The sequence below is a fragment of the Podarcis pityusensis genome (genome assembly GCF_964106645.2).
Source record: "Podarcis pityusensis genome assembly, chromosome: 12".
Taxonomy (NCBI): Eukaryota; Metazoa; Chordata; class Lepidosauria; order Squamata; family Lacertidae; genus Podarcis; species Podarcis pityusensis.
In genome coordinates, this window is record NC_138037.1 from 35,481,934 (window position 1) to 35,497,071 (window position 15,138).

The 15,138-nt window shown below is 42.1% G+C and overlaps 1 protein-coding gene across 9 annotated transcripts in view; it reads left to right on the plus strand.

The window, feature by feature from the left end:
- The window catches only part of STK31 (serine/threonine kinase 31), a 33,794-nt gene that overhangs the window by 3,916 nt on the left and 14,740 nt on the right, over window positions 1-15,138 (plus strand). For 8 of the 9 annotated variants that reach the window (XM_080974612.1, XM_080974616.1, XM_080974615.1 and 5 more), the window contains exons 3-12: window positions 67-110; window positions 311-409; window positions 936-1,010; window positions 1,602-1,760; window positions 4,059-4,414; window positions 5,817-6,012; window positions 7,130-7,242; window positions 9,332-9,491; window positions 11,635-11,757; window positions 13,512-13,691. In XM_080974612.1, the coding sequence (XP_080830738.1) occupies window positions 67-110; window positions 311-409; window positions 936-1,010; window positions 1,602-1,760; window positions 4,059-4,414; window positions 5,817-6,012; window positions 7,130-7,242; window positions 9,332-9,491; window positions 11,635-11,757; window positions 13,512-13,691 (1,505 nt within the window). Of the gene's footprint in view, window positions 1-66; window positions 111-310; window positions 410-935; window positions 1,011-1,601; window positions 1,761-3,315; window positions 3,632-4,058; window positions 4,415-5,816; window positions 6,013-7,129; window positions 7,243-9,331; window positions 9,492-11,634; window positions 11,758-13,511; window positions 13,692-15,138 lie in introns of those variants that run through there. The other variant, XM_080974620.1, reaches the window with a different exon arrangement.

Consider the following 15,138-nt stretch of genomic DNA (forward strand, 5'->3'; position numbering starts at 1 on the left):
ACTAATATTGTTTTACTTCTTTAACGCTGAATTCATGAGCTGACTTGTAATTCTTTCTGCCCACAGTTGTTAGCTGCCATGTTGAAGATGCTATAACATTTTGGGCACAGGTAAGGTTAAGATTGTGGGAAGTGATGAATTAACTGAATAAAGTGGGATCAGGGCAACTAACTAATTATTAAATTTGGCAAAAGCAAGTCTTTGCCCATATTTTTATGAGCACGCCTTAAAACTGTACCCCTTCTTATATTAGTAGTGTAAAAGGCCTTTCATATAAATGCTGACTTCAAGTTTAATTTGTGCCATTCAGGATATTAATAGACATAGCGACATATTGAAGACTAGCCGTTCTCTAGCTGAAATCTGTCCTCTAGCCAGCCCAGTCTTTGGCAATCCTGATCTTACCAGGGTAAGTTGTACATGTTGTTTCTTGGTTCCTATAAGTATAAGAACATCTCATAGGCATCATTTGAATTTACAGTCCTGTGTATGCAAATTTGAAAAGTTCAGTTGTGTTTTTTGACTCGGGAAATGGGGTTACAGTGGTAAAGATGAATTGTATCAGCTATTCATTTGCTCATTTGGCATTTTTGGTTGAATTTGAAGATTTTCATCTTGATTGTTATCTTTATTACAGTGGTAACACTTTTGGAATGCAGAGTTAAATTTTCTACTGTGTGTAAGCTTGGTTGACAGTATATTTAAGTGACTTCCATAAGAACTAATGTTATACTGCATACTTCTGCATAAGTGTATGTGTTCAAACATTTAAGCATCTTCAAAAGGCAGCTCTATATCTGTATTCATGAGAAGGTTGCCTGCCACCTAAACACTACAGAATAAACCACTGAATTAAAAACATCTGAATAAAATGTCTTACAAATACATGCAGGCTTATGAAGTGACCTGTGGGTTGTTGTTTTTTTAATTTGCAGATCTATGGAGGATGCTTTTCTGAAGATAAATGTTGGTACAGATGCAAAGTACTGAAGGTTATCAATATTGAAAAGGCAAGGAATTCCTACTCAGATTGATTTCCGAAATACAGTCTGCAATCTTTTAAGTTCAAATCTTAGTTGATAATAGCTTGGATACTGTCTTCCTGAAATCATTGAATCCAAATCTTACTTGATAGTGCTATTTCATGTTGATGGTTTCAAGTCTAATGATGAGCCTGTTTGATCAGGCCTAGCTAATCCAACATCTTTCTGCCTAGTTTCTGTACTAAACTTTAAGGAACTGCTAACTTGGATTTTAAGTAACAGGGCAGAAACTTCTCAAATAACATAAGATTACTGTCATTTCTTTGGGCTTTTTAATTCTATTTTTAGTAGCTAGATGTGTGCAGAAATACTTCCTATAACTAAATTATTTTCTGTAAGTGCCTAACCTTCTTTAGTAGTGGTTGCAGATTCCTAACTATTTCTTTAGTTAAAGTTGTGTGCATGTAGGAATGCAAAGACAACCGGGGAGTGAGTTCTCTTGAACTCAGTGCAGCTTACTTCTGGGTAGACATAATGTACTGTGAATACCATAAGCTATAACTCCAATAGGCAATTGGTTCTTATTGATTTGTTTTACTGGTTTTTGTTTTATTACAGTGCCAGGTATTATATATAGACTATGGAAACTCTGAGGTTCTCAATCGATCAGAAATAGTTGAGATTCCAGAAAACTTGCAGTTTCCTAGTGTGGCGAAAAAGTACAGGCTGTGGGGATTACAGATTTCAGCTAATCAAGATTTAAATCATTTTGACCAGGTGAGACAGACTTTTCACATGTGTATGAACAGTTCAGCAATCAGGAATGTAAAAAGGCAGTTGATTTCTGTTTTAACCTGTCGTGTTACAATCAGTGCTGTGGTTCAGTTTCCACCAAATGCTATGTTGTCCATCTTGCTGTCTCCTACTTAATTTATGTAACTATTTACATAGGTTTAACATAATTATTTCACACAGTCCATTTCAGTGTAAAGGAAATGTCAAAACAGTGTTTAGAAAAGAAGTAATTATGTATCGGTTGCAATCTTAAAAAACAACAACAAAACCCCCAAAAAGATTACAAACAAATACCAATCATAGTCCCTGGATTGGATTGATTTCTGTTCTGAATTTCAGGCAGAATTGCAAACAGCAGCTATTTCTGTTCCCAATGGAATTCTCAAAACATACCTTGGTGGTCAAGCAATTTCCATTGGAGTAGAGGGAATCAAATACAGTTCGTACAGTGGACGCTCGGGTTGCGAACGTGATCCGTGCAGGATGCACATTCACAACCCGCAGTGTCCGCAACCCGCAGCGGTGTGTCTGTGCATGCGCGGGTTGTGATTCGGCTCGTCTGCGCATGCACAAAGTGCGATTTAGTGCTTCTGTGCATGCGCAACTGCTGAAACCTGGAAGTAACCCGTTCCTGTACTTCCGGGTTTCGGCAGTCTGCAACCCAAAAAAATGCAACCTGAAGCATCTGTAACCCGAGGTATGACTGTATTTGAAACCAGGAAGAAAAACAACTGCTTGATTTCTTCATAGTTGCCAAAGATCGCAGTTTGCCTGGGTTTTGTGTTCCTCTAGAAATCTTGCAATAAGCTGACACTTGCCTTTTCACTGTAGAATTTAGGTTTATAGATGTAATATTATATTATGTTCCCTTTTTTGATTATGAAGTTTGTCATTTCAAACTTAAGTGGCCCCATTCACGTGTCCTGTTAAGCCATGCTTTATGGTGGTGTGTCCAAGCTGCAGTGCACCTTGGGTGTGTGCGCTACATTTTAGTCATCCTATATGACCAAGAGGAGGATTTTGGAGCATTGCCTCTGCTTTTACATAACCACAGTTTTCTGTATCGTCCGAACTGAGAGCTGTTGTTTATACTTACCATGATGAATTCCAACAAGCCAACTTCGTACCCCTTGGGTTGAAGTTGATGTGGCATTCGTACGGAGCCCCCGGTCGTCTCATGGACTATTGACCCGTACACCACTAATCCACTGTCACCAACCAGGTCCTCCCCGGTAAATCACTTAGTCTCAGTCAGGTTCTTAAGTTAACAAAGAAAAGTGTAGTTTATTGCAGACACAAATAAACTTTAACTGCATTCAAAACGTTACTCTTTACCCTCTTATTTTATTCTGTCTCTAACTCTTCTACCTTCCCTCACACAAGAACCAATTGCACTAACTGTCTCTCTAATTCCAACTGTCTGCCAACTGCTTTCCCAACTGCCTTTTCCCAACCAACTAACTAACTAACTAACTAACCTCGGGCTAAGCCCTTTTATAAACAGTTCGCTCTGCCTCTGGCTTTTCTATTGGTCTACCTATTAACTCTTTCTCTCCCCCTGTACAGACATTTTCAAACGAACGGGCAAACGCCACAGTTGGCTTGTTGGAATTGAACTTTATTTAGTGTTACCAAAGTTTGTTGTGCCAAACCATACAACAAATTGCAATTAAGGGAAAGTAAAAGCAGAAGCCTTTGAGTTCTTCCTCACAGCCATGCAGGATGGGGGAGTGTGTGACGCCAAGCTTCACTGAAGCTCATTTATGTCACATACATCATTTTCTTGCTATCTGGATTATTACTGCATTTGGGTTATTACTGCATTTTTCGTTAAGTGTGGTCAGCCAGTTTTGGTAAGTGGACAACACAAGTGTCAAATTAATGCTTGAGCTGATTATAAGAGTGGCTTTGTGTATTCTTTATTCAAGTTATAAAAATGCTTGCCACACCTTTGCATACCTGACTTGGTTTCTGCTAACCCTGAGTTAGGGACTGAAAGCAATGCAGATTGGTAAACCACAGTCCTGGATCTTGAAAGGATTTATCAGCCCCTTTATAGCTTCTGAGATTTTAACTGAGCACAGCTCATACATTTCCCAGGTTTCTCTGAAGCCGTAAACTTGATTTCCAAAGATCAAAAATTAGATCTATCTGCGCCTGTCAGATAAATTTGCACAATTGCAAATGCTGCATGTACACCACAGCCTTGATTGTAAAACTTACACAACAAACTATTTCATAAACTTTTCTGAACTCTCCCCCCCCTTTTCTTTTTTGCAGGCCAGGAGATTTCTGCATAGCTTGATTTTTGAAAAAGAAATAAAGACGAGAATCAAAGCCACGTATCAGGATGGTACCATTGTGGCTGAAGCAGAGTGTGGGCTACTGGATATTGGGGAAGAAATGGCCAAAAAAGGATTTGCTGAAAGATGCAAGTCTCCTGTAAATAGTAATTCCTGTGATACAAAAATGGATTCCTCTCTCTGCCAATCCAGGAATGCAAATTCTCCAGCTCCAGTGTGGTCCAGCAGAGCCAGCTCTCCATTAAGCAACAGAGTAGGCATGGGCTTTGGTGACAATCCACCACTGAATGGAAGGAATGAGAAAAACGGTGCAAACCATGTGCCTTTTATTAAGTAAGTCACAGTGGGAAAACATTTTCTGATGTAAGAAGTGGTTTGAGATGTAGTTTGAGATGAAGTCCAATACAACATGCTTTTGAAGGATGCTGGGGTCTCCTGGCCTTGAAACCATGGCCTTTTAACTGGAAGATCTTGCTTTAAAATCCCTGATTGTGTTGGGCTGGTGCCTGTTATGTAGTGGTGAGAGGCATTCCACACATGTCCAGAGGCACTTTTTAATTCAAGTGATCCAGTGCTTAAACCTCTGAGGCTGCAGATTGGTTCTAAATTTTTGTTACATTCTGGTTCCCTGGTCGATGTGCAGGAGGAATCCAGATAACCATTGGTCAGCTGCTCCCAAAGTCTCGGACTGACAGGGACATGTGACCAAATTTTGTGCTAACTAGCCAGCTCCTGAGTCACTCCTCCCATGTCATTTTGATGCCCCCTGCAGAAATACAGTACTTGTTCAGCTCTCTGCTTCACCACTCTTAGCTGTGTTGTTCTTGGCTCTCTTTTATGCTAGTCTTTATTTTTCTCACCACCTGTGCATTTGTCATTTCCTTTGCTCCTGCTTTTCCTCTTTCCCGCCAAACATTTTTCTTTCTTTTTTTTTGGTTGGTTGTTTTTTTTTTTTGTTCTCTCCCCCTCACTCTCCCCACCTCCTTTTCTCTGGCCATAGCATTGTTGGGAAATAAATGTCTGACCCTGCAGGAAGATAGGTGAATTAAACGTGATGCGGTCTAAAGCAGACACGGCTAAATAAAGACACGGGCGCCGCAAGCAAGAGTGGTGGGAGACATTGCTGGGACCCTCCATGCTGCTGCTGCCATCAGGGGCTGGTTGGAGTTGAGAAATAAATAGATGTAATTCTGGCTGCAGAGGCAGTTTGTGATTCCAACTGGGTTTGGGGTTGTCATTTCCTGCTTCTGATTTAGTACGCCAATCTAGTGTGGCACATCTTTGAATGAATAATTCATGGCAGTGCCCTCATCTGGCCAACAGAGGACCTCCATTCCTAGGCTAGAGACATCATGAAATGACAACTAATTTGCACCTTTTCTGCCACTGCCACCTCTTCAGCAGTGCCTGTTTTGCCCTTGGGAAATCTGGTAGTTATCTGTGGCTGCAGAAGGCTTCCATTTCCCTGGTATATCGAGAGTGCCCTTTAAGAATAGCATTAGGGGGAACATGTGCAATAAAGGTGGTCTTTACCAATTAAGCATCTAAGCCAGCTTTCGCCACTCTCGTGCTCTCCAGATATTTTGAACCTACAACTCCCAAAATCACCAGTCAGCATGGCTATGTTGGCTGGAGGTGATGAGTCGAAATCATTTGGAGGGCACTAGTTTGGACTTGGAATCTCTTGAGTGCTCTCTTGAAGTCATGTATCAACTTTGTATTTATTTTTCAATAGGGAGAAAATGGTGACTTGCGACTTTAGAAGGGTCTCAAACATTAGCTTGGAAAAAATAAAGCAAGACCAGAAAATGATAGAGGAGAATGAAAAGTTGAAAGCGGAGAAAGAGGCTCTCAGAGTGAAAAATGAGGATCTTCTCCATCAGTGTGAAGAACTGGAGTCAACTGTTAAGAAGCTTACTTGTGATCTGGAGGTACAGCCAATAGATTGATTCTGCATCCCAGAGATACTTAACTGTAGAGTTGGCATGCGTGTGAGGCAGGGTGAAGCACCCACTTTAGGCGACGGAAGCACAAGAGGCAGAGCTCTGCCCACCATACCACTTCTGTCACCACCAGAATGCCCTGTTCTCACCAGTGAGATGGAGATGTTCCCTGCCCCCAGGGCAGAGAAACCGAGCAGCAACGCCATGCGGAACAGCTTGGCTCCTGCCGAGTTCAGCAAGAGCTGGGGTGTTTCTGTGTGCAGCGTTGCCACTAAGGTGGTAAAACGGGCTGGGCTGCCCCTGCTTAACTGGTAGCCATACAATAGTGATCTGGGTTCTCCTGTTGATGATATAACTGATACACAGAAGATTTAATTCTTCTGTGCTACTTGAAGAGGAAGTACTTAGTTAAAGAATGGCTCTCCTCCCGCCCTTTTATGGTTCCCATTTCCCATGCCTCCTATCACGGTCGCCACCTTGTTTTCCTTCAGCAGACAGGAATGCTGGCCAAACCCGATGGATGGTAAATGTGGGTGCCTGATTGCAATCCCTTACGTGCCTAGTTGCAAGTAAGCCCCGCTGATTTCCGTGAACTTCCTCCTTGAAAAGTTTGTATAATATTATAGCCTAAGGCAGCAGAATTCAAGTGACTTTCTAGGTTAATTGGAAATTCCTCTGCAGGACCAAAGCTGGTCTTTGGTTGGTTCAGGGTATGATGGCAGTTGTGCCACTCCTCTGCTTTCCAATTTGCTTCCTGTTATGCCAGACAAGTGACTGAAACCAAAAGCTGCGTGTGTGCCACAAACATAAAAACACACTGCACAGTGCAAAAGTTCTTCAATTAAAGCCTGGTCATCTGGCAATGCATTGCATGTAATACTGAGCACCTTGGAGGAAGGCTATTTATACAAATGCAGCATAAATTAGTATAATTCTGCGTTTAATAGTCACTGAAAGCCAAATCTACTGCCCTTATATTCTCTTAGCTCCATGTTTGCATGTGGATATTTTGATGATTTTTTTTTTAAGTTAAAAATAGGCTTTGGTGCTTGGCAGAAATGGTGTAATACTAATGCTCGAATCCTTTTCTTCTCCAATGCCGTAGGAGGAGAAAAGATACAAGGAAACTTTTGAGGTGTTGGAAAACACTCTATCAACATATATAGGAACTACAGTGGGAAACTTGGCTGACAAGTTCGAGAAATTGAAAGAAGCTAGGTATAGTGTACATTTCTCCTCCTCAACTAAAACATATTTCCCAGCGATGGGTTTCTGTTGTGAATCACAATTTTTAAAAGGTTCTTCTCAAAAAACAAACCTTGTTCTAGCATTGTTTGGAGAAGAGCCTCAATCATTTTGTCGTTTAAAAAATGGTTGTTTTTTTAATTGGTCATTTTAATGCAGTAGAACAGTGTTTGATTGCCAGTAATAGTCAGAGAGTTCAGATTTTAGCTGAGTTTCAGTGACATATTCCCTGCCTTTTGAAGTTGAGTCACTGGCTGGAGGCTTTCTTCCCTGAAAAGTGCATACAACTCAAGGAGGAAGTGAGGAAGAGCATCACTCTTCCAATATCCTCCTTGGACAGCTGATGGTTGTCCAAGACTCTTTGTACTTCTGAAATGTTTATCTTCACTGGCATGAAGTTTAGGTGTTAAGTGCACATTGCATCCACAGGTAGCAGTAAAAGCTGAGCAGAGGGGAAGGAATGATGCAAGAGAAAAGGCAGGCTACAGCTTTACAGGGTGCAGCATATAAGCAGTAAGGCAGGGGTGGGCAAGTTACAGGCAAGGATCCTATTTCTTACACCCCATGTGCTGTCAGAAATGTATGGCTCAGCCTTCCTGGTAGGAGCTGGGAAGCTACTTCCTAACAGCTTGAGCTGTTCCAGTGACTGCTGCCCAAACAGCCAAGGGCATAGCAATGACACCAAGCCATGAAGTGGACAGGCTGGTGTGCACTGACCTCTCTTTAAGTGAGGGAGCGGAATGCCCACCCCTCTCACTTCTTCGCCCAGGGATCTTGCCTGATGTCCCAGCACCAGATGTAGAATACAGCTTCAGTTGCATCATAGAAATAAAGCGCCTTGAAGTTCCTTGTTTTGGATAAGTGAAGATAGACAGAAGAAGATGATAGACAGGAGAAGAAGGGCCTTGCATGAGAGGCAGGGTAGAGAGGATCTCCCAGGGTGGGAGGCTGGGGGAAGAGGGGGAAGCTCCCAGTTGAGAGCTGGGAGGGTTTGCTTTTGTGTGTGTGGAATAAGGGATATGATACAAGTGTGATAGAGGGGTTTGTATTTCCCCCTTTGCTGCTCTTTTCCTTCTCCTTCTCGTTTTTTTTAATTATTTTCTCTCTTTAGATTAGCTCAGCTTTTATTTTATGTGGAAAACTTTCAGTAAAAATTGATTTTTTTGAAAAAGGAAAGAAATAAAGCCCCCAGAAGGAAAAGGAAAGAGAAAGTAGTTTGATAATTATGACAGGAAAGGCAAAAGAAACCACAGGTCGGCTGAAGCCCATTGTCATCTCGGGCAAAATTGCTTCCTAGCCCCATCAACTGGTGGCTAATGCTAAATCGATAGCAATGTGCAGCATGGGATAATGTGGTAAAGAAACACAGTGAGTGAGTGGTCAGGCTGGGAATGCAGTGATCTGGTCCCTAGAGAGAGGCCCTACTTTTAATAGGCAGTGAGCCAATGAGAGGGAGAAGTTGCCTCTGGTCTCTTTGGATCGGACATTGCTGCTCCCTCAAACCACCATCTGATTGACTGAAGTCATTCAAAGCTGGCTCTCTCTGTGCTGCCTTCATCTTGATGTGGGGCAGAAAGTTTATCCCGATGTAAATGGGGATCCAGGGTGTAATGAAGCTACGGAGTACCATGGGCTAAAGACAGAAAAGAAGGGGACCCTTTCCTATTGGTAAAAGTTATACCTGCACTTATCCCCTATGTCAGTGGTTTGCCCATAAAATAATAGTTCCAAGCAGATAGTTGTTTGGTCGCATACCAGATGGCAGCATTCTGATAGGTAACAGGCTGCCATATATCAAAATTTTGTGTTTTCTTTTTTACAAGGGTGTAAAATCAGACAGTCCAGTCTAACCAGAAAGAAGGCATAAGTTATTACCATTTTAATTAAGCTGCATTTTCCATGATTTTCTGTGTTTTTCCTGTGTTACACACACAGAGAAAGAGAGAGGTGTGTGTGTGTGTATGTATATATATAAAATAGTCTATTACATATAAAAATGAGAGTACAACTGTTGATAAGGCAGCTTAAATGCTCTATTCATTTTCAAATCTCTTTCACCCAGACAAGTCAGTCTGAATGCTCGTTTTGGAGAAGACCTTTCAGAAGCTATTAAAGTGGTTACCGAAGGATGCCTTGCTGCTCCCCTGTCCTTGGAAAAACTGGAGAAAATTTGGATCGACTATAACGCTTTTCAAGAGGAAATATGTGCATGCAAATGTGTGGTATGTTGAATAGCTTGTGCCCTTTTTTGCTGAGGCATAAACTATAATGATCATTTTTGTTTATAGTTTTTTAAAAAAAAGACATTTCTGGAATTAACTTGACATGTGACATGTTCAGTGATGGGGGATATAATTATGCTAGATCTGAGTTTGCTGAGAGAAGGGGATGCATGGTCTATTATTATAAGAATAATATAATAATTTTCCCATCCCACACAACCCATTGGGCACAGGGTAGCCAAGCAGGGCTTCTGAGTGCTGGAAATGCAGGAGAAAACTACTGAAAGTCAACTAACAGCTCAGGGCTCCCCCCCCCCTTTTCTCTGTGGGTCATTCCTTGCTTGCAGTACACCTCACACTTTCTCTCCCAAATCCCAAGCCTATAATGTGGTTTTTGCCTGAGAGGGTCATAGAACGTGGCTTGGAAAGGGCCAGATAGCTGAGTTAGAAGTGTTTTGATGAAAGTTTTAAGTAACATAACAACTCTCAAATTAGCCAGGCAGCATGCAGCCAAGGAAAAAATGCCACTTAAAGCTTGGAGACTCTAAGAACTTCAATAAAGCAATCAGACATCCCAAAAGAATGGTAGCTGTTTGTCAACTAGCATACCTTGCACTCCCATCTCTTCCTGCTGCAGTGTGACCTGTGCTAGCCTGTATTGCGGGCAGGTAAAAAAACGCAGCACTTGTAGTTCCAGTGATATTGGATTGATGCCAGTACCCTCTTAGTGAGTCTGTGAATGCATTTGCAGATTGGGACTTGCTGGAGAGTTTTTCCTCTTGCAGCTGAAGCCCTTCTTTACATTTGGTAGACACACAAGCACCAGTAAATGTTGGTGGTGATTCAGTAGTCTTTTCCTTATACACCCTTTGTAAACAAACCGTTGGACCAGCCAGAGGCCAGTCTCACAAGCAGTAGTTTGCGTGAATTGTTTTCTCACTTAACTGGATGAGTTGCAGGTACACTTTCCCATGAATATAATATATTCACCTCACTACCTGAAGCAAAGGTTACATTAGATTGTAAAAATAATTTCTTTTCTCCCAGCTGTCACAGAGTTTGTTTCTTATGAGTGTGTATCTGTAGCAATCCAGGTGGTAGTAGTTCTGTAGCCCAGATGCTCTTGCCATACAAGTAGGGTCAGTAGGCTGCAAAATGTTCGAGAGCATCAACCAGGACAGTAATCTGAAGCTGCTGTCTTTGTTCTTCATCTGTAGTTAGCAAAGGAAGAGCTCTACTTAAGTCCTTGAGAAACTGTCGGCTTGCTTAAGTATACACTGAAGCCTGACTGCATCTGAGCCTAGTGATTTTTTTAGCTGCCTTCTGTGTCAGTAGCTCCGTAATTGCAGACAGCAACCGGAAAGATGCCTCAGCGCTCCCTTTGCATTCTGGGCTTGGTTTAGTTAGGTGGAGGTAAATTAGAGCATTCTCAGATGGATCCTTCTCTAGAAAACTGAGCTACACAGAAAACACAGTTTCTAAAGTAAAGGCTACCTCTTAACCAATGAAAAGAACACTTGGCCTTACCTGTGAAGGGGATACCATGCGCATGTAAGAAGCCACAATGATAGTAGATTACAGGCACATGGGATTGGATCGTTTACTACTCCCTAACCTAGCTCCCATAGTTCTTCCTTTTTAAAAAAATCTTCTCCCAGGATGCAAATGGCAGCCTCCTGAGGCTAGACGGCATGCAGTTAATTGTGCTTTCTTCTCTAGGTGGCTACTACTACATAGTTTGTTCCCTTATGGCTTTGGCATAAATACACCAGAATCAGTTTTGAAAACATTATAATAACTGCTTTCATGGGATGAGGAAGGATAGGGATGTAATTTGTTTCTAGCAAATTCACATTGGGGACAGCCAGCTTTGGTTGTTGATTGCCCAGATGTAGTTTCCCCTGAGTTAAGTCTGGGAAAGATCGTGCACCTGAACAAAATGCAGCAAGTGTGCTTCCAGAAAGAGACCACTCCTCTTAGATGTTTAGTGTGCACTTTTCGGTTCAAATGCAAGATTGTGTGAAAGTTAAGTTAATTTTTGCATGATTTGGCTCACCACATACTCAGTAGTCTATTGCCTTGTGAGTGAATTAAGAGAGTTTTGGGGGGTTTATTCCTGACCTTGCTTTTCCCTTCAACACAGGACGAAGTGCAGAGCTTGATTCAACGTAGAAATGAAGTGCAGCAGAACCTGTATTCTACAGTGCAAGAATATATTATGGAAGTGGATGATTTACCCCTTTCAGAGCGCTTGGAAACATTGCAGGTTGGGAACAGAGCTGCATGCATATCCTATTTGTGCACTATTTTGTTTTTTTTAAAGTTGGCCACCTTGTGTCAAAACAGTGTTATGCTGGTAATGTCCCGTACATGGTAACATGATAGGACATCCTATCGAACATTTCCTTGCTTCTGAAGGTATATTGATATCACATTCTGCTGTGTCTGGAGAATGGTGGAAGCAGAGGGTGTTACTTATTCCTGTTCCCCAACGCTTAGTCCACAAAAGGCTAGAAAATATACATAAAGTAGAACTTCATGTGAAATGTTACATGCTGTTAACCAGTCTAGGCGCTCTTTGAAATAGATGTGTAGGGTGAGACATGAACCAATTGTATGCTTTGTGCCTATCTATAAAATAGGTAAAGGGACCCCTGACTGTTAGGTCCAGTCGTGGGCGGCTCTGGGGTTGCGGTGCTCATCTTGCTTTATTGGCTGAGGGAGCCGGCGTACAGCTTCCGGGTCATGTGGCCAGCATGACTAAGCCGCTTCTGGCGAACCAGAGCAGCGCACGGAAACGCCGTTTACCTTCCCGCTGGAGTGGTACCTATTTACCTACTTGCACTTCGTGCTTTCGAACTGCTAGGTTGGCAGGAACAGGGACTGAGCAGCGGGAGCTCACCCCGTTGCAGGGATTCGAACCACCAACCTTCTGATCGGCAAGCTCTAGGCTCTGTGGCTTAACCCACAACACCACCCGCGTCCCATTTATAAAATAGGTAGTGTCTTTTACTCAGCATATCGTAGTCTCTTAAAACATTTCTGCATACATTTGAGTTACACAAAGGTCACTGCATCTGGCATAGCCGATGAGGAAATTTTTCTCTAGTGCGGTACAGTACAGCAAATGTTATGTTAATCTGTGCCCACGAGGGGGCAGCCTACAAACACTTTGCTGAGCTGCAGCAAACATACATTTTACTGTGTGTCTGACAAGCCTTTATAAAATTCAGTGATAGAATTTTATTCTATGATAAATCAATGATTTATAAGTCTGGTGTTCATGACAGTTTGAACCCCAAGACATAGCGGGCAGTTTGCAGCACTCTCAGCAACAATGCCCCCCCTGCCAAAAAACCCTGTTGCATCAACTCTTGGAAATGGGCATTTGAAATCACTTTTATGTTGCAGGATGTATAAAAACATACTTCGGGACAGCAATTTTCACTATTTTTTTCCTTCCTAGGATGTGCCCAAATTTCTCTCCCTACTGCTTTGTAAAATATGTATTTACCACAGTTCCAAAATTACTCAGTTATTTTTTAAAAAAAATTATAGCAGGGGTCCTTCGCTGTTGTCAGGGTTGTGTGTTCAAAGGTAGCATGGTGTCTTTGGGCATCAGATTGGGGACCAGAGATTTGGGCTGTTAGAAATGTTCCATCTCCATCCTTCCTCTCTCGTGGCCGTTTTGCTTAGATACTTTGACATGTTTTCATATCTTGGGGACTTGTTCCAGCCTCTTGATTTAAGGACCGTGTTGCATTACAAGTGAACCCAGTTTTCTTCAGGTTGCTTGGTACACTTGGAAGTCCAGGGACAGTTGGGGGGGGAGAGCACAGACTAAGCTGGTTCCCTCCTCCCCAAGAACCATTAGAGAAATGCTCATATAACAAAGTCCCCAAGGCCCAAGGTGTCTTTGTTTCATTTTATAGTGTATAGCTTTCTTTATTCAATATAGTCTTCTCCTACTTTCAGTCTCTGCTCCCCAATCCTGTTGTTCTTTACTTTTATATTCCACAGAAATTGCAGGATTCCTTGGAAGTCGTATATGGTCAGGTTTATGAAGTAGAGAGTTCTGAAGGAGCTTTTGAGAAGTTTGCTGAGTGGAAAAACATTAAGTTGGAGGAATTCAGTAGTGTCAGAAATGCCACAGATGCATCTCTGCAAAATTTGGTGACCTGTTTCAGCAGGATAATCCAGGTAAAGACAATGTTACTTTGACTTAAGACAGGCCTTGATTTCACATGTGTGAAAAAAGAGAGAATTGCTTTTTGGCTCCTTCCTTATCAACCCTATACAGTCCCTGACAGATTACCTTGAGGGAACATGACCCTTGGGCAGAAAAACAGCTGCCCACCCTTGTAGTGGGTATAATGTTAGACTAGGATCTAGGAGACCAGGATTCTAATTCCTACTCAACCATGAAATTCACCGGGTGAACTTGGGCCAGCCACCATCTGTCAGCCTAAACTACCTCACAGGGCTGTTAAAGGGAAGGTGGGGGTAGAAATAATAAAAAAGCAAAGTTCAGATCATGATTTTGGTCCCAACTGCATGTTGTGTTGCTGGAAGGTCTCCAGGTATTACTTTATTTTGTAAAAGCCGTGGCTGAGTGACTACATTTAGCTGCAGAGGGGGGACAATTCGTGGCCCTGCAAGTTTTCCCTTCTATGGTTAATGATATCTCTTGGACAGGGATTTGGATCAAGCCTATATGGTAGGGTGGGGAAGAATATTGGGCTTTTCCTACACTCTGACTTTAACCCAGATAAGGACCTTTTGTCATTGCTTTTTTGGTGGGGGGGGGTCACATTGGGAGGTTCAAATGTGGAGCTCCAACAATAATGTGTAACTTGGGCCTTTGACATTAGCTATCTAAATTGAGATTTGCTGGCCAATGATTCTGGTTTTTTTTTTTTTTTGGTAATGGAACATGGGAAGGGTTACTCTGACGAATGGATACTTGTCCATTTCCCTTTCTGCTATTGTTTTGGCTCTTACTTTGGGCAGATTTTTGTGTTAAAATATGAAACGAAACCGTGTTTATCATTAAGTGGATACACTGTTGGGTTATACTTGGGAAGCTTTCTAGGAACTTGAAAGGTGAAGTGGGAACATAGCATTCGTGTGATGTAGCATACGCATTGGAGCAGCTGATAGAACATTCTTTCACCACTCTGAATTTGATGACTAGGGAAGCTCCTATTACAGTCTTTGCTCCGTAACCTTTGACTGCATGATCCACTTTTATGTAATCATCCTTCCAAAAAAAAAAAATTCTGGGGCAGCTTGTTGCATTCAGTGATGATAATGATTAATGATTACTTCTAAGCCCATATAAGTTCTTTATAGAGCTTTTAAAAAATCCAATACTGTTCCTGCCTGCATGCTCACAATTTAGACTGAGGCAAAAGGAAATATAAATGTGGAGGGTAGAGGAAAACAAGCATTGGAGCAGAATATTCTCTTTGGCAGGAAGGGGAGAGAGGCAAGCCTCCTGCAACTGCTGCTTCTCTGGGCGATGGATGGGGTCAGACTGACCTCCCTTTTTCCATTCCTTTCTTCCTGGGAGGCAGATATCCCAGTCATCTTTTGTTCCCCGGCTGGTGACAGAGACCGGAGTGTGCTTTCCTTCTGTTCTGCAGCA